Source organism: Lepisosteus oculatus, chromosome 9 (assembly GCF_040954835.1).
Source record: "Lepisosteus oculatus isolate fLepOcu1 chromosome 9, fLepOcu1.hap2, whole genome shotgun sequence".
NCBI lineage: Eukaryota > Metazoa > Chordata > Actinopteri > Semionotiformes > Lepisosteidae > Lepisosteus > Lepisosteus oculatus.
The window spans coordinates 46,339,683-46,357,974 of record NC_090704.1 but is presented as its reverse complement, the minus strand read 5'-3'; the positions used below and the strand labels follow the sequence as shown (position 1 = coordinate 46,357,974).

Sequence of the window (18,292 nt, the reverse complement as noted above, 5' to 3'; positions counted from 1 at the left end):
TTCCAGCACATTTCAAGTGCCTCTAGCCTTTTAAGACTATGACGTTAGAAATGTGGTTCTGGTTTCTCTACAGCTCTCTATTAGGGTCTACAGTGTCCTTCAGGGAATCTCAGAGAGAACAGCCCCGAACAGACACATCTGATTAATGTTTCCAGAAGCTGCGATATGCAGTATACAAGAGTATTCAAAATCCATTTAAAAACAGGTGGGCTTTACCACCCATTAAAACAAGAGTCTTCTTACAATGCAAAACGTGCACTGACAATGACAACAAAACACACCAGATCTGATTTTTAGCTCAGACTAACACAAGCTAAAGCTGGAGTTATTCTAAAGGATCAGATTTCATGCTCAGGAGTAGTTAATAGGACGTGTGGCTGCACACACTTCAGTAGCATGTTTTGGATTAAAACAATGCCTTTGTAGCTTCTGAAAGGCAAGACACCATACAGAAATTCAGGGTGAGCCTTTTGTTTTTCACAGGGAGACAATGGAAGCAGTATCGAAGAGAGATACAGTATCTAGGTCTTTGGGTATGGTTCAGTTTCCTGGTTACCATCATGACAGAATTAATTCCAGTGTAGCTGGGAATCACCACAATTAGTCAGTTAATGACGAGGTAATTCAGTCACAGCCATCCAGTTTTGTTTTAAGATGTCGCTCACAGACACACTGAAGACTGAGGTTTGATTTTAGCTTTTTATTTTTTTACAGAGGAGCCCTATATGTATTCCTCCTGCCTGTGGGCAAAGATAAAGAAAGCCCAGCTGAGTTTTAAAGACAGCACAAATAACCATAAAAGACCCCCCCAAAAAAAAAAAAAATCAAGGCTTTAAAGAAGAACAGAGGCAGCCAAGAGAAAAAAAAACCTTCAACATATGATCAAAACGGCTAATGGTGCAAATTCTACGACAGTGTTCAATCGGAGGAGATGGCATGGGCTCACAGCAGCAACCTGCTCTCCCTTTTGCAATTTATACTTGTGTTCTTGTACAGTGTTCCTGATTGCAAAGGGCTCCAAAAAACATGATGTTGTTTTGGTTTAGGTGCTACAGAGCATCACCTCTGTTACTCAGAGTCTGACCTGCTAAGGGCTGTCTGATGGTGTGGCACTTTGGTGGTTGATGCTACACTCTCACAGCTACATGGTTCTGAGATTGATTTCAGACTTTGCCCATCTGTGTGGAGTCTGCATGGTCACCCACAGTATCATCTTCAATCTTTACTGTATTCAAATCTATAAATATTAGATAATATTTTTTCTTTGTCAATAAGCAGAGAAAGTTGGCATGACAGAAAACTGCAAAATGAGGTCCAGTGTGATTTTTAATTTTATGCATGCTTGGAAGGAGAGTAACTGCATTTTGTTAGCCTCATGTCTACAGGCAAAAACCTATAGTGCAGCAGCAGGAGAAGAAAAAATGTTGGGGTGGATCTGGCCAAAAACTGGTAACTTCAACCTGCTTAATAATTTTCATAGTGGGGCTGAAGCTGCAGATGTTGGAAAAAAATGACTGGCGAAGCTCTGTTTCCAAATGAGGTCAAAAGCACAGAGAATAAAACAATGGAGGGGGACAAGAAAAGCTGAAAAAGTCTGTCCTGCACGAGCTGAACTCTCTGCTGGGTCTTGTTCTGGTAGTATTTCCCTGCACAGAAATGTCACCTTACTTCTGCCTTGTAAAGGGCAGCTCTGCATTCAAAATAGGTTGCACTAGCATGGCAGCAAGCCTCCTCTATATGAACACAAAATGAGATGACATCAGCTGACTGTGATCTGCTTGGGTCAGGCCTGCTGGTCCTGCTAAGCCACGGAGAGCCCTTCAGTTTTTCTGGGGTCCACGCTAACCCCGCGGCTGTGCGGGGCTCACAGTGCTGAAAAGGGATGACGGCTTTGGGAAAGGATCGCTTTCCCAGTCCTCATCCTACAGATGGGTGCAAGGTTGCAGTGGTAAGCTGAGCTGCTGGCAAACTCAGTTCAGTGTAGTGCAAGGTGATAAACTGGTCCTGTTCGGTTCTTAAAAGCATTCCAGATGTGGACTGCTGACCACATTCCAGAGGGCTGGTGAATAACCTTCACTGCACTGATGCAGAGAGGACAAACACACTCAATGCAAATGGTAAATCCTGAATACTGTAGGAACATCTCTGTTGGATTTGCTAGCCACTTTTGTGCTGTGCACTGTTTTTTCTGAGTTACAGAGAAAACGATTCCCGAGCACTTCGGTGCACTGCAGAAAACACTAAAAAGGTTTCATGTCTGTTTTGTCTGAGGCTTTCAAAGCCTTTTCTGTTCTATGCAGCATGACCTAATACATGAAGTCGTCTTGGCTGCTCAGGCAGATTCATCAGAGCACATTCTGCAAAGTAAAATAAACCTAACATATTAAAAAAAAGAAATAAGGTGATAGCTTCTAAGCAAAATTCTGACTTTTTTATGACACAAAGCAGTTTGAGCATAACCTCCGTTTTTTTCAGTGAAGTCTTCATATTTATTTTTTTTATGGTGGACCCAGTCAGATGCCAGAGATCCCTCCTGTTTGCAAAGCACCACTGACACAAATGTGAAAGCCATTTCAAAGAAAGTCTGGGAACATCTGTTTGAAGTCTGGACAAAAACAGGGTTTCTTCATGCGAGGGAGAGGGATTGTATTACAAAGACTCAGACATGTCCAGGATGATAAACTAGAGTAATATCATTGTATGGAAAGAAAGTACACCTTCAACTTTATTACCCAGGTCATAGACTTTCATCTTAGCCACTCAGACAGCAGACAGAGCTGGTGTGCTATGCAGTTTTTATCAGTTAGGGAGAGGATACATTTTAAAGAGATTCTTCTTCTTTTTAAAAAAGTGCTTAGCAGCCCTTTGTGGTGTTAGGAGAAGCCAGGTGATGAACCTGAAATTCAGAGTATGCAAAGACCACTGCAAAATGAGCAGACGACATGAGTAAGAATAAGACCACAGTGGCTGGTTCTTTAACAGATTGGAGCAAGACCACATAGGTGCCCACTACCAGGTGACCCAGAGGCAAGAAACAGCAACATGGTACACAGACTTCAACGGTCACAAGAATCGCACAGGCCCATGTATACCGTGCATACCGTGGGCCTTTTGTTAATGGTCTTTGATGTTTCACTTTGTGTTTTTATTGCTAAAAAAAGTACACTATCTTCCGCAAAAGGAGAAACAGAGGGAAAAAAAAACTTCTTAAAACTTTGAAAGCCTGGTGTGGGTTTGTCACCGACATGCATGCGAACAGCAGGAGCGAGGCATGAAAGGAGCTGCTGTGACATCAGAATCACTGGGCTGCTGGGATAGCTGTGCTTTAGCTAGGACAACTTTCATGCTATTTAAGCTAAAAAAAAACTGCAGCTCACAGCTGGAGTCCTTGTAGAAACTTTTTGAAGTGGCCATGATATTTAATTTGGAATAGTTAAGAGAGATTTCACACAGTCTTTGAGTAACCACATCAGATTTTAAACAAAAAGGGCTCACATGATGGCGTGTAAGATCACAGTGAAACAGGTTAACCTAATAATATTTCCTGTTCTTTAATCAGGCTATCAAGAGGTTAATTAGTGTTCTGGATACAATTCCAGGTTAACACGGGTTCCATACAAGAGAACTGAGAGATAATGCCTGCAGCCTGCAGTAAATGCACTGCACAGTACTTCAAAGACAAAAAGAGGAGGAGAGGAGCAGGGCTTGGAGCTGAAGGGGGTTCAGAGCCCCTGGGGACTGACTTGGCTGGGTAAGACCCACGGTGCTGTGTGCTGGGGTCACTGTGCGACCGATACGCAGTTCTCGACACATACTATAGGCACTGATTAAATCAAATATTCAACCCCAACCAATCACAGAAGGAAACACCGGGGAAAATACATTTCCCATTCCCCCATCCTCCTTTCTTCTTCCCTCCTGAAACCAGCCTTTAAGAATGACCAAGTTTTGACTGTGGATTAGCAGAGACTGGGGGGTCAACGTTTAGCCCCAATCAATGACTTAAACTCAGAGTTCTGCTGCCCACATGGTCATCAAGCTTTGACCAAGAGCAAGAGGCACACCTGGTACACCTGGCAACTCTGCTGTGTGCAAAAGAAGAAACGTTGCACAGTGCAAACCTGGATGAAAAGTGATGTACTCACACACACAGGGCAAAGGCTCTTCGAACAGTGCCTGATACAGAAGGAGGTCAGAAATGTCTTCATGTGTTGTTCACATACCAAGCCAGTGAAAACACTTAAACAGAAGACATTTATTTATTTTAAAAGTTTGAGCAGTCTGTTATTAAAGATAACAGGGACTGAATTTGTGCTGTGAACTTGAGCGGCCAAAGACAGCTCTCTCTGCCCCTGGCGCTGGCTGTTAGTGCCGGATTCTGAGGAATTCTGGAAATGTGTGAAGAAGGAAGAGCTCATCCTTCAGTCTGATGGGTGAAACTAGGTATCGGATTTAGTGGTAAAATATTTTCCTTTAGCCCCAGGGGCAGAAGTCTAATAAAAAAACCTTGTGTACCTGCTCCTGATGCTCCAGCTCTTTGTTCAGAAGCTTCTTCTCCGAAGAGTTCAACAAGCTCTGGAGATTCTCTATCTTATCCTGAAGGGCCTGAAAGAAATGAAGGAAAAAAAAGAAGAAACTGGAAAAGTGAAACTCTTTGAACAGGGGTGTCCTGGTGGTTTCAGCTTGAAACAAAAGGCACAGCGTGAGTTTAGGGTTTCACTCATAAAGTCCACAGTCCCTGTGTCTCCAGAGGTGTAAGAGCTGTGCAGACTGCAGGGGTTACGCGATGCCAATATTGGGCAGCTGGGGTCAGTGAAAACGACCATGACCCCTCCAGACAAGGCCACGATGAGTCCAGCACACAGTGAGAACAGCATGTTCAACTGAAAATGCTCCCCCCCACGTTACTGACATCATATTTATTAAATAATTCAGAAAAAAAAACACATAAAATACATTTGTTTGTTTAGTTTTTAGGTCAGCAATTTTAGTTGGAAAAGCCGTTTTCTGCCTTCTGGAGTGGAAACAGGCCCTTGGATCTTGCACTGAGCACATGCACTGCTCTTTCTTTGCTTATTACTTCCGAATATCAGCATGTAAATATAGCAGTTTAAAAAAAAAAACATTTCTCTCCATGGAGACTTCTAAACACAAACAGGTTTGCTTCTTTCAGCGCAATGTGACTAACCTAACTAACTAATGGTGAGGAGGACTGGGACTGCCCTCAGGATGCCGTTACAAACCATGCCGGCACAGAAAGCTACTTTTATAAACTCGGAAAACCCTTAGATCAACAGTGGAAAAATGACTTACCTCAGTCTAAAAATAATAAATGTGAAAACTGTCTACAAGCCTGGGTCTTCCTGTCTGTCCTGCAGGAACAGAGCAGCACAGTTTCCCAGGGTACCAGGCTGCCCTCTATGAGCTCACTGCCCAGCAAGAGAGGGAGGGTGTCGGCCTGCTGGCCCACACGAGAAACACACGTGCTCTGTGCACTGGTGTTTACCTGAAGAACTCACAGCTCTCACCACCACGACCTGAGCGGTCAAAGCCAGCAGCGTGGAGCTCTGAAGTCAGGACCAGGAGCTTGTGTGCTGAAAGCTGTGGTGGCACGCTGCTGTTGCACACTTGAGCAGGGAACTTCAATAAATTGCTCCCGTAAATACCCCAGTGTATAACTCTGTCCTCTCCAGGACTCTCCAGGTCATCATTATAAATAAGAATTTGCACTCAATTGTCTGATCTGGCGACATGCAAAATAAAGGTAGTGTGGAAAAACAGATATTTTTTCATAGCTTTGTAATGACAAAATTACAATGTGGTCATATCCTGATATGAGATCATCATACATGAGAAACTATAGTCTGAGTATCGTTTAATTGTGCTAATGCTCCTGACACACACTGAGGTCCTCCTGAGCTAAACTGCACACAGAACATACCTTTAGATAAGGCAGCCTTTAGCAAGGGAACACACAGACTTGTGCAAAGTCTTATTCTAATTCTCCCACAAGACAGATTGGGATACATGATACAGAGAGTTCAAAGAAGTTTTACAGCACAACGCCGAAAAAAATCTAGTTTACAACAACACCGCTAACGTAGTACAGCTCTTTTCCTTACAAAATACACCTATATCCCAAGAAGACAAACTCTAAACATCTGACAGACAGGGCGCGAAGAAATCTGGTCAAGGTGATGCACAGAAGGGTGAGTAGCAGAGGCGTGGCTTTAGCAACCAACATCCTGGGAACACCTCCGCTGCCTTAACCACTAGAGCACAGAGCCTCCTGGAGCCTGGGTGCTGCTAATACAGTGACCTTCTTCGTTGTGACCTTCAACGGCACAGGAGCATTTTAATCTTAGACCCTGTCTCTGAGAGGAGACCAGGCAAAAGTTGGACAGAACTAGGTTGTTTTGTCCGTGAAAAAGTGTGTTTTAACTAAAAAGTGGGTTTTCTCGTTACAGAACAGAGTGAGCCCTGCGTTGCTGAGATCAGCATGCTTCCCGATTCCTCGCCTCTCCTGATAAGCAGACACTGGGACGTTTCAGGAGCTCATATTAGAGATTAGAGGTCTCAGGCCGGGACACGACAGACAGAAGACTGGAAAACTGTCTTGGTCTGAAAGCTCTGTGAGCTGGTGGTCAGCTACAGCAACGATGGCCCTCAGCCGTGTGGAATTAAAAAGCAAAGGAGATCTGACCTGCCTGACATGTTAAACTCAGCTTTATAGGTGCTGAATGGATTAACCCTTTGCTTTAAACTGGGTTTAGTAATTTCTGCATAAAATATTACTTTCACACAAGCCAGGTGTCTCTTACATAGCAAGGCTGACGTCACTGGTGATGGCAAAAGGTTTATCTGTGTGCAAAGGGAGTCAATGGAGGTGATGTGGTAACTCGCCGAGCTAATCAGGATCTTTCAGCAGGGCCCGGCAGTTACAGGCGTCATCTGAACACAAGGATCTTAAGGAGTTTTAGAGTTTATCCCAGGTGCTGCCCAGTGAACTTTAATCTGCCCTGCATGAATCAGTGATTTTCACAGAGAATCCCTCAAAACAGGCCCAGATGGTTGGAAGTGATATACCCTTTATCACCTCCTTCCGTCTGGTATAAATTAAAACGGGGCGAGAAATTCGGGAAAATTCAATTTCCTCAGGGGGGCCAGTATTGTTACGACGGCCATGGTGTTATAAATATGCATGGCTGCTTCCTTTCTTTTTTGACTGGCTCTGCTTCTCAATCCTTTTCTCTCAGAAAGTTTGATCTTCCCCAAGGAAAAAAGCTCATGACATGAATCGCCAGTGTTGACTTGCGTTTAAAGAACACACACACCTCCGAAGGTGGGACCTGCTTCCTTGTCTTCTTCCCTGGGTGGTCTTTGTGTAAAGATAAGGAAGGCATGTTAAACCCTCTGGAAGTGAAACACAAGTTTGGCTGTCCTTTTAAATTCCAAACCTTGTTTTGTTAGCACTAGACCTCTTTTTATGTGGAATTCGGAGTGTAGTGAGCTTTAAGAGCTCTTCCAAACTCCAGATTAAAGAGATTCCTCCAATGACAACAAGTCAGAAGAATGACTTCTTTAAAGTGTAGGAACCCCTCATGTGCAGGCCCTGAGCACTACCGAGCAGGTATATAAATCTGTTTGCTCAGGATTTCACCCCTTCCCCTAATGCCGAGAGACTCCCTGCCTTTCCGTGTTCTTCAAAACGGACAACTGCTCAGGCACGAAAGAGGAGAAGAGGGAAAAAGAATGCTGAGGAAAGGAAATCTTATGGTTTTTAACCTAATCCACATGTTTTGGCTTCACATATGGCAAAACTCCTCGCTGGTGGGAAACCTTTTTTTTTTGTTACTGCAACACAATATATATTCTCAGAAAACGGCCTTTGATGTTTGCTTGAGCTTCAGATGTCATTCAGGCTACTGACTTTAAACTAAAGAAAAAAAACCATCTTTTGCGGCGTGCTTCTCTCCGTGCCTGGCAGGGCCTCGGATGCCTGGATGCGCCGGCCGAGCTGTGAAAACGCCCGTGGAGCCGCCCGGCGCGGCTGTTCTCGTCCTGCTCCCCGGGTCGCTCGCGGGCCTGCCTCAGCGCACGCCCTGCGCCACCTGCCACGGCCCACACGCCAGCACGGCCCGCCGAGCCCTTCGCCCGACTACCAGCACAGCCGGGGCGAGCGGGGAGCCAGACGCCGAGCAGCGCGGCTAAACTGCGCCTAGTGCTGCCGCGCCTGGGTGAAAGAGCAGAACAAACACCGGGGCGAACTGCGCTTGCTTCTTAGAGCTGCAGCCAAGAAGGCTCGACCAGGAAGGATTAAGACGACCGCGGTAATGACAGTAGAGAAATGCTAATTGTCCTGGGTGTATCTGCAGTTTTGCCCCTTGTGTAGAAATCGCCCACGGACGGTGACAGAGTTCTGGTTTGGTACAACCGTACAAGAGTTCTGAACCAATTTCGGAATGACCCCTACAGGATGAGAATCAGCACCGTTGAAGGCCGAACAGGGTAGACCAGAGTCTTCAGTGGTGGGAGCCCGCTACTCTCGCCTGCCCTGCCAGATCCACCTTTCAACGCCTCTGACCCAAGACACCTCCTGCCTTCCCTGTCAACCACAGCTTACCTCTAGGGCAGTTAGGCCCATCGGGCCCATTTGGGTTTGTAATAGCAAATTGATCTCAGAAACCCAAACGACCATTTCTTGAAAGGAGGCAGGGTCTCGGTTTCACAAGATGGCAGGGCAGTTTGTTCCAGCCTCCCACCTCCCTTTGTGCAATGATGTGCCTCCTATAGTCAGTTTAAACGCTCTTCTGTTGAGATTCCACTTGTCTCCCCTGGATCGCTACACACTCTTGTAAATGTCCCTGAGAATTGTATTGTACAAGTCCCATTGTAGTCAGTTTTTTTAGCCTGTCAATGTTTGTGTTGTGGTACCGAAAACCTAGAATTTTTTAGATGCATATCCAGATATGCTGAACCTGACACATCCATCTATCCAACTTCTAGCCATTTTATCCAATTCAGGGTCGCGGGGGAGCCGGGATCTATCCCAGCAAGCAATGGACGCAAGGCAGGCTACACCCTGGATGGGACACCAGTGCATCGCACGGCACAAACAAGACACAAGCACACCCACTCACACCAAGGCCCCTGTTCCCAGAATCTATCCCAGTTCACCTACCAGCATGTTTATTGATTGTGGGAGGAAACCAGAGCACCTGGGGGAAACCCACAGATTCCTGACAGATAGGTCAGGACTTGAACCCAGGGACCCAGTGCTGCAAGGCTGCGAACTGTCGTTGCCAGCCACCGAGACGCCTGAACCTGGAACATCACCGCCTTATTTCATAACAAGATGTATAATTTTAGATAAAATACCTGTAATTTCAACACCAGCCCCACCCATCTGCCCACCACACGTCATCTATCCTTCACCTTCAAATTCATTTCTCATATGAAGGAGAAAACCAAAAAAAAAACACTGTATTGCTGGGATGGGAAGATGTATCAAAAAAAGAAAATCTGAACCTGATCCTTGAAAAGCTGTCCTTCCCAGAGGCAAATATATCTTTCAGCCAAGCTGCTGCCTTGTTGCTTTCAATAACAGCTGAGTAAAAATAACTAAGGGTTAAACTCTGGCAGAGATGCATTTATCAGCACTCCCACACAGAGAGATGAATCAGAGCGAAGACACCAGCACATCCGAAAGAAAGCTTTCCTGGTCTCACAACAAAGACATCACTGAGCTCCGCAGATCCGCATGAAGGAGTCTTTGCCAAGCCCACTGCAACTTCTGGCTTCTAAAATCTGTCAGTTACGCGACATCAAATAACAACCCAATCAGACTGAAATAACTCGGCTCCACCCCTACAGAGACAGCATGGAGGACTGGGTTGTCCTTAAAAAACGACATAAAAAGAGCCAGGGCTTCTGTGTCAGGTGCCACGCCTGTCCCCATGACACAGCCGTAAGGAATACCATACTCCACCACCCAGGCAATTAACGAGATCCTGTCACAACTTCATAACCAGTTCCATTACATGGCCACAACAATTCAAAAACCTCTTTGATGTTTTTTTTATCTTATTTTAGGCCTCCGAAGGGGGGACTCGGGGTGTGAGAGAACATTTTTAAAAATCTTCTGTCCCGATATGGGAACTGTGCTCTTGACTTATCAATATAATGTTGACGTGCCATTTCAAATGGAAACAAAACAAACAAAAAAAAACACATTCATAAGCAGGTGCTTGTTCTTAGAAATTAGGAAGAAACGGACTTGATAAACTGGTGGAACTAAAATCTTTTTACTCTGTGACCTCATTTCTCGCTGCAGTAGGGACTGTTAGAATTTTAACAAGTCATTCATGAAATACAGATCTAATTCAGGGGGAATGAAGACAAGAGTTGTGGAGGTACAGGGCTCACTGCTTATTTACTGATGAATTCACTTGTAAAGCAGGCTGGCTTAGCTTAAGCCCTCTCTAAAACAACCAGAGAGGCAACAGTATCACTGCAGCCAGGCCCTGGAGCCTGCAGTGAGAACTATGCACTGAGGTCTACAGATTAGCCTGCTCACAGCTAAACTATCGCAGTCGGCCTTCATCGTGGGAACTAAGTCACGTGATTCAGCACAGCAAAACCACCAAGGCCAGCAGGGAGGCCGAATCCCATAGCAGTGAAATGTCAATATGTGCTTCACCCTGTGATTTTCCTTTCCCAGTGGGACCGGCCTGCTTTCCCGATTGCCACATCCACCGGCCCCATAATCCTATAGCATGTCTAGTTTTCAAAGATCGTCCCGCCACCTCAGGCCCAACAGGTGTGTTTACACTGCCACTTCTCATCGGGGTCTGAAGTCTTCTCAGTTACCACAGCCAGCTGAAGACCTGGGAAAGGTCACAAAGCAGAGGCCATTGGGTCCGTCCAGCCGGTGTGGTGAATACCCGATCGTGGCTTGCGCCAGACCCTTATTCCGAGCTTAGTAAGCCAGTGGCAGTGGCCGAATGAATACCAATACAACATGTGAATTAATAAGCATTTATTTCATTTAACACCACTATTATGAATTACTGATATATCTGGCTGACGCTGTTATCCAATGCGAAATACACTTGCACCCACTTTAATAGCTGGGTCTTTTACTGGAGCAATTCAGGCAATGAATCTCGCTCACCGCCATCCAGTTTCATGTCCAGATCCCTAAGCACTGCTCCACACTGCTATTACCCTATGACAGACAGCAGACATAGTGATCCCTCATATACCTAATTATGGGTGGGGTATGGAAAGATGACAGTATTCAACAGGTGTTTCTGCACTCTCTTAATTTAATCTCTGATATAAAAATCTGGATGACTAAAAAATATCTTAATTTAAACTGAGACAAGACTGAGGTCATGCTACTCGGCACCTCCCATCATGTTCATAAAGCCAATGCAGGAACGCTGTCTGCGGACGGCAATGTGCTTCTATTTCAACGAAAATGGAAGAATTTAGGGGTGATATCTGATCCAGGCTTGAGTTTTGACCCTCACATAAAGAATACTGTAAGAACGTCATTCTTCCATCTCAGAAATATTACCGGACTACAAACTATGTTGTCTTTGCAGCAAAAAAAGCTGATCAACACATTCGTCTTTGATTACATCAATGTCCTACTCGCTGGGGTATCAAAATCCGCACTGAACAAACTCCAATTATTTTCGGAATTTGGAAGCCGGAAATCCTGTCCAGGTCGCGTGCAAGTGATCACGTTGCACCAGTCGGGATCCTTGCACTGGATTCTTATCAGGTTTCGAATTGACTTCAAAATCCGGATGTTCACCTACAAGACCCTCATGACTTGGCACCTCAGCACCTGTCTGACTTATTACCCGTCTACTCCCCACCTCCCAACTTAGCCTGGGAGTTAGCCTGACTCTGGTCTCCTCTCTTTCCCCTAAAACAGGGCCTTACCTGGTGTACCCTAGTAACTCAGAAATTCCATCCCCAAGGATATCAGAGTCACCTGCCCTGAGTGCATTTAAATCTAGACTCAAAACCTTGCTTTGCAGAAAGGCTTTTATCTAATTAGTGTCTGTGTCTGCTCTATTTTCTAATAGCCATGTAGTGTATCTGCTGGTGCACTTCTAAGCACTTGCCTTTCTTATATGTGCTTATTATGTAACTTGCTACCCTTGTAACTGTTTTCTCTCATTCTAACTTGTTTTTTTGTGTTTACACCTAATGTAAAGCACCTTGATATGCTACTTTTAAAGATGCTATAAAAACAGCAACACTATTATTATTGTTATTATCAACCCATAAAGAAAATTGCAATAAAAATCTCACACCTGCAAGGTTCCCTTGGTGTCCCTGCTCTCCACTGGAACGTAACATTTCAAATCAAAATCAAATCAAAGTTTATTTATCAAATGCACAACAATACAGCGTGCAGCAGTAGTTGCTGGCAATGAAATGTCTTTTCTGTGAGCTCACAAAAATCACAAAATCAATATGAATAGAGCTGCTATGTGTCCATGGTGTATGCAATATATAATGTCCAAGCAGTACATGGACACTGAATACAATGAAAACTGTATGTCCATGTAGTCATTACTATGTAACCATCTCTAGTTTGCTTTTCAAATCGGCCTCATCTAGCTTATGCCCAACACATCGGATGCTACTGACGTTGCCTTTATGGTGCTTTGAATAGGAAAGCCGACATGCTGTGGAAATAGATGGAGTGCTGTGTTCAATTTTGGCTTTCATATCGGATTCCTTGGATGCATTCAGCATCTCATTCGGTTGCTCTTCCTCTGACAGTTTTGATAAATTTTACGTAAAGTTTAAACTTCAAGTTTCGCAGAGAAGAATACCACTTGGTGTATATTTTTGATGAGGAAGCGGAATGGGCTTGGGGTGAGTCAAACTGTTTAAGAGAGGGAGTTCAGAGTGTTAGTAGATGGCATCCTTACTGTTGGTATCACGGTGTGATGTGGTAGCCTGAGCATTAAGAGTAAAGGAATTGTTGATGCTGCTTGTAAAGTAATTGGTGGACCACAGAAACAGTTTACAGGGCTGTAGTACAGTATACTGCTGTTCAAAGGAGAGCTCAGTTTGTCGTTGATGACCCCTCCCTCCCTCTTCATTCCCATTTCCACGTGCTGCCTTCAGGGAGGCGGTTTAGAATGCCTATGGCCAAGGAAAACATCTACAAGAAATGTTCTATTCCCTGTGCAGTCAGTATATTAAACGCAGCTAAGTGACTTTTTCCTGTATGAAACCATCGGATTAGTATAATGACAGTGTAATATAGGCAGAGTGACACGTGTGTATATATGTATGTATTGTTGCATGGTTAAGACTGCTGTTTGTTTTAACATGTATTTACTTTATGTCGAGTGTTATTTGTTTCAGTTTGTTAGTAGTGATGCCGAAGACAATTTTCCAACCTTTGAAAGAACAGTGAAGTTATATAAAGGTTAAAGTTGAAGAACCGTCATGTATTGCTACAACACACAATAGCCTACAGTATGTACATGCTTCCCATGCATCTTATCACAGTCTGTGTAGAAAACCATCATCGGGCAGCAGGGGCTCAGGAACTACAGCAGCACGGAGGTGCGACAGGAGAGCCAGCAGCAAGGGCTGGGTTTCATGTGTGAGGGTTAAGGGTTAAAATATTCCCAGGGATGCGGGCAGGTGAAAGGCTGCAAATACAAACACTACCCTGACTGCAGAAGGGCTTCGCTGTTTGTTTTCTAGGAGTCATCTTTCTGACAGCAGCCCCACGGCACAGCAGGGTGATCGAGTCCTGTGACGGCGGCGGCCGCCTCTGTAGGCGCTGCTGCGATTTGCGTTACAAAACATCAAATGTGTAACGTCTCTGAGAATTTGCATCGAGCCTTTTGATCTCTGGGATTTAAACAAAGCACGACCGTGTATGCAAAAAACCGTGAAGGTGGCACCGCGAGCCAAAGAAAACACCTTTGTGTTGAGATTATTATTTTTTTTTAAAGTGGGATGGAAATATTTCAAACGTGATCTATGCCAACACGCGTGAAAAAAAATGGATTTCAATGCTTCTCTCTCTGAGCGGAAAATGCACAGCAGGACAGCGACACAGGGTGAAGATGATGGTCTGGAGAAGCTTCCAGCTTCCTCTGAGGGACAGCAGGCTGAGACGGCTCTGCAAGGGCAGACTGTACAGACCTGCCTGAGATTTCAGAAAGACGGAGCACTTCAAGGCAAATCAAAACAAATCAGCGGTTTCATCTTCAAGGAGAAAAAGGACTTCTGGTATGAGGCCGAGCAAGCAGGACTACTGTACAGGAATTCTTACATTTCAGTGTGCGGTGCTTTGATGGTTTTCTTCTTTTGTTTTAGCCTTTAGCATTTTTAAGCGGTCTTTGAAGCGCGCAGCTGGGTAACGCTGTCGGTATGCAACGTGGTCGCCCTGCGCTCTGAAGACAAACCTGCATTCCTTACTCAGCCTGCCTTTCTTATTTCTCACTCCCGGTGTCTCTGGAACTTTAATCAGCAGCCTGCAATTAACAGGCCTTGTTAATGTACAATTAATTCTGAGGGCGGGCGATAACGAAGGAATGCTTTCTAGTTGTGCAGCCCCAGCCACATCCCTTGATAGCTCACACATGCAACGTATTGTGGTTGGAATGTGAGATGTGGACATGGGGAATGTTTTCTTATAATATCCTGGTCTGTGTACAAGGAGTAGAGTGTTTGCAACGAAACTGAGAGAGACCGCTAGGGCCAACAGTGTCAGTGTCAGTTACTGGCTATGTAGTTTGGAACGTGAGCGCTCAATTCTGAATCTACAAGAAATAAGAGGGGAGACTGCTTAATTTTAAAAAGAAATGAAGTACTGATGCCATGTTTGACAGCTCACAGAGGGCCCAGTTTTTGGCCTGAGATCCAACAGCCAGGCCAGTTGGAACAGACTGCAACGACTGGAACAGAAGCAAGGCCCCTGTCTTCGACAATTTCCAAACCTGCGCCCTGACTGGGGACAATGGTGCCGCCATTAAGATCAGCCAGTAAGCTGAGCTCCTTGCTACTTGGTCTTGACGTGTAACATCCTGCCTTTCGCATGTTCAGATGGTGAAGCAGTTGCTCTCTCCTCCCATGATCTGCTGTGCAGTGGGGCTGAAGAGCTGCACCAAGGAGGGAGCTGCATTTTAGGCCTGGATATGGGGTGTCCCTTCTTAAATATAAAGCACTCTGGGATGCATTAGAATGAAAAACTCTTTATAAAATGTAAAGAAATGATGATTATTCTCATTATTCCTGTTGTGTTGTACTGGTATGCTATTTAACAAAAAGTGGGGTGCGAAAAGCAATCACAGATGCTTCCCCCCATCTCCACACTTTCCATTTCCTCACCTGCAAACTGCATTTGTTAGATCACATCACAGGCTGTGTAGTTGGGAATACGAGTGCTCAATTCCTGAAATCCTAAATCATATTTGGTAAGTTTGAAAGCTTTGAAAAGCATTATAATTGTAGAATTGTGATGCATGATGTAATGCCAAGTTATTGAATGCACTGTTAATTCCATGCACTTCTGGGTTGATTACACTTTCCATGTTATTTGAATGGGATGCTTGCTCTAAAGAACAGTGCTATGGAAGCACAGCCCATTATTCTCCAGTACGTTTCTTTTACTGACGGTTGGTTCTTTTACTGTGTTGGCTTGGCCCTCAGGTTTGGAAGTATCTGCAGGGGGAACCGGTTGGATTCCTACCCGGATTTCTCTCTCGTGATCGCGGAGCAGCTGCCTCCTCTCCTCCTCCCAGCGCGCGGCTGTCTCCTGGAGCTGGCTCTCCGCTGCCCGCTGGCGCTGCCGGCTCTCCTCTCTCGCGGTGCTCAGGCTGGTCTGCAGCTCTGTGATGGTCTGCACACACGAAATCCAATCAATCAACCAATCAACCAATGCATGACCTTTTATGACTGACCTGTCTAAATCGACATGCAGGACTATAAGTCAAAAACGAAACATAATACTGTTTTGCTTGATGCCTTGCATTTTGATTCAACAATTAATTTAGAAGAATTTGCAACTTTCGCTGACCCTGGTGAGCTTTACTCCTGGCTGGTAACTTGGAATGCACCACTTGGAGCAGATTTCAACAGTTCCAGTTATTTTGTGGATCAGTGCATGTTTATGTTCATATATACACATAGAAACAGCAGCATTCCCACTTAATTCATTGTTCTGGATATCTGAACACTTGCATCACAGTCACTTTACTGCTGCTGATCCATCTGGCTACTGTCAAATGTTTAAAACGTGGTAAGGGCAACACGTCAAAGATGCAGAGCATCTTTCCTTAAAATTAAGATGCTACTAGTGAGTGGTTCACACGGGTTGTTTTTTTTTACATTTAATTCAGTGTCCTGCTGGACCGTGTCTGGAGAGTGTGGGGCTCCTGTTTGTGGTGTGTTCAGGCTGGGCAGCATAGCGATGTTCTAAGACTAAAGATGTCAGAATATGGACCCCTCTTCTAGACAGAGGGACCGTGGAGTCTCGGATTGAGCCCCATGTGAACAGGAAACTGAAGAGTGCCGCTCTGGAAATGGAACAAGCTTCTGTCTGGACTGACCCCACTGTGAAGAATGAGCGAGCAACAGTGTGAATTTCTCGGATGTAAATTTTATAATTGCCCCGGGATACCAAGATTGCCTGAACCCTCTGGTCAAAGGGGCTGGTCATTAGGACATGGTAGCTCATAATTGGAGCCTGGCTGCCTTCAACTCCAGAAACACTAGTTAAAAGTCAGTAAAGACAGACAGCAGCTATCTTAACTCAGAATACAGTGAATACCTACTTAAAAAATGTAAAGAGAAAAAGTAAAATAAATTTAAATATTTACAATATTTTCAGAATAAAGAATCCAACTTCTGGAAAAAAATAATACATCCCAGAGTAAGAATATATATGTACAACCACATGAACAGCTACACCTAAAGATCCCTCCTACTTTCAGTTTTCATTTTCGACTTCAGAGAAGCAAAAAAAAAAAAACAAAACAAAAAAAAAAACCTCAATGCACTCTAAAATAAAAATAAATAATCCCTCCCCAGATAAATCCTATCTATTTTCAAAACAGAGTAACCCTCAGTTTGCGAACTTGTGGCTCACATCAAAATAAAAAGTACAGGCAACCGCTTTGAAATCCTCTTCGAGTCAAAATTAACATTTTATTTAAACCCGAGCCAAGACCCGGAGAACAGGGCACTGCGGCTGGCTTCCAGCAAGACGGATAATTGTTTATTGTGTATAAACTTCGAAGGAACAATCTTACTGGAATATATTCATTGTGTGGGTGTTGGGAGTGAACACTTGGAACGACCGCAAAGAGAGAGATTAGGGTTATTCTGACAGTGAGGGAGCCACATAAAAGTCACAAATGACCCATTATTATGGTAACATCAGTTTTCTTAGTAATAATTATTTCGCAATATAGACCTTCAAGTCTACACTTTAGCCTGGAGGAGTACACTAATACTGCTTTTTTTTTTTTGCTGTACCAGTCTTTTACTACCTGTTTTGCTGGCCCTCGACTGCTACGTCACTGGGTTTGTCTTTAATTTTACAAGTATACTACGGCTTCTATTTCGGGTGTTTTTCGTTCCTCACTTGGTGTTTTTCCGTACTACAGAGTATTCAGCATGAGCAGGGTGCCTCTATGACATTCTTACCTTATATAAATCAGTTTACTCACTGCCACACTGATGGACTGATAGCCCTTTCCTACATATAGAAATACTTCTATTTTTTTAAGAAGTGTTGTATTTTTTTCAAGTGTTTATCTTATGATACTCGCTTCTCACATACTCGTTTCTCTAGGAAAGACAATATAAGAAATAAATGTAATCTTGCACTTTACACATTTTTCTTTCCTACCCGTTTGAAAGTGTGTTTGAAACTGAACAATGCTGTGGAGAACGATACAAGATCACTCTATGGAAGGAGCAGTGTTTTTTTTACATCACACCACTACGGAGTGACACTGTTCACGAGAAACCACACGTGGGAGAACCAAGCATGTCGTTGCTCAAAGTTTAATAGGAAGCAGTGTCATTTCACCTCGTCTGACAACTGCAGACGAACAGAGGAAACCAGCAACATAAGCCTGTTTATGTGGACATGAAGCCCACAGGAGAAATATGTAAGATGGGAAAAAAAAAATCATTCCTTATATTGTTATTAGGTTCCCCGCCCTGGTATGACAAACAGCCGATAACTGAACAATATGAGGTCGAAGACAGTTCACACGAGGTGTCTTCA

At 44.2% G+C, this 18,292-nt stretch overlaps 1 protein-coding gene across 2 annotated transcripts in view; it reads right to left on the bottom strand.

Annotated features, from left to right (window-relative positions):
* Nucleotides 1-18,292, bottom strand: part of cep112 (centrosomal protein 112) — a 144,387-nt gene that overhangs the window by 7,921 nt on the left and 118,174 nt on the right. The window contains exons 23-24 of one of the 2 annotated variants that reach the window (XM_015356208.2): nt 15,746-15,895; nt 4,516-4,605 (exon numbers count right to left, since the gene is read on the bottom strand). In XM_015356208.2, coding sequence (XP_015211694.2) covers nt 4,516-4,605; nt 15,746-15,895 — 240 coding nt within the window. Of the gene's footprint in view, nt 1-4,515; nt 4,606-15,033; nt 15,156-15,745; nt 15,896-18,292 lie in introns of those variants that run through there. The other variant, XM_015356211.2, reaches the window with a different exon arrangement.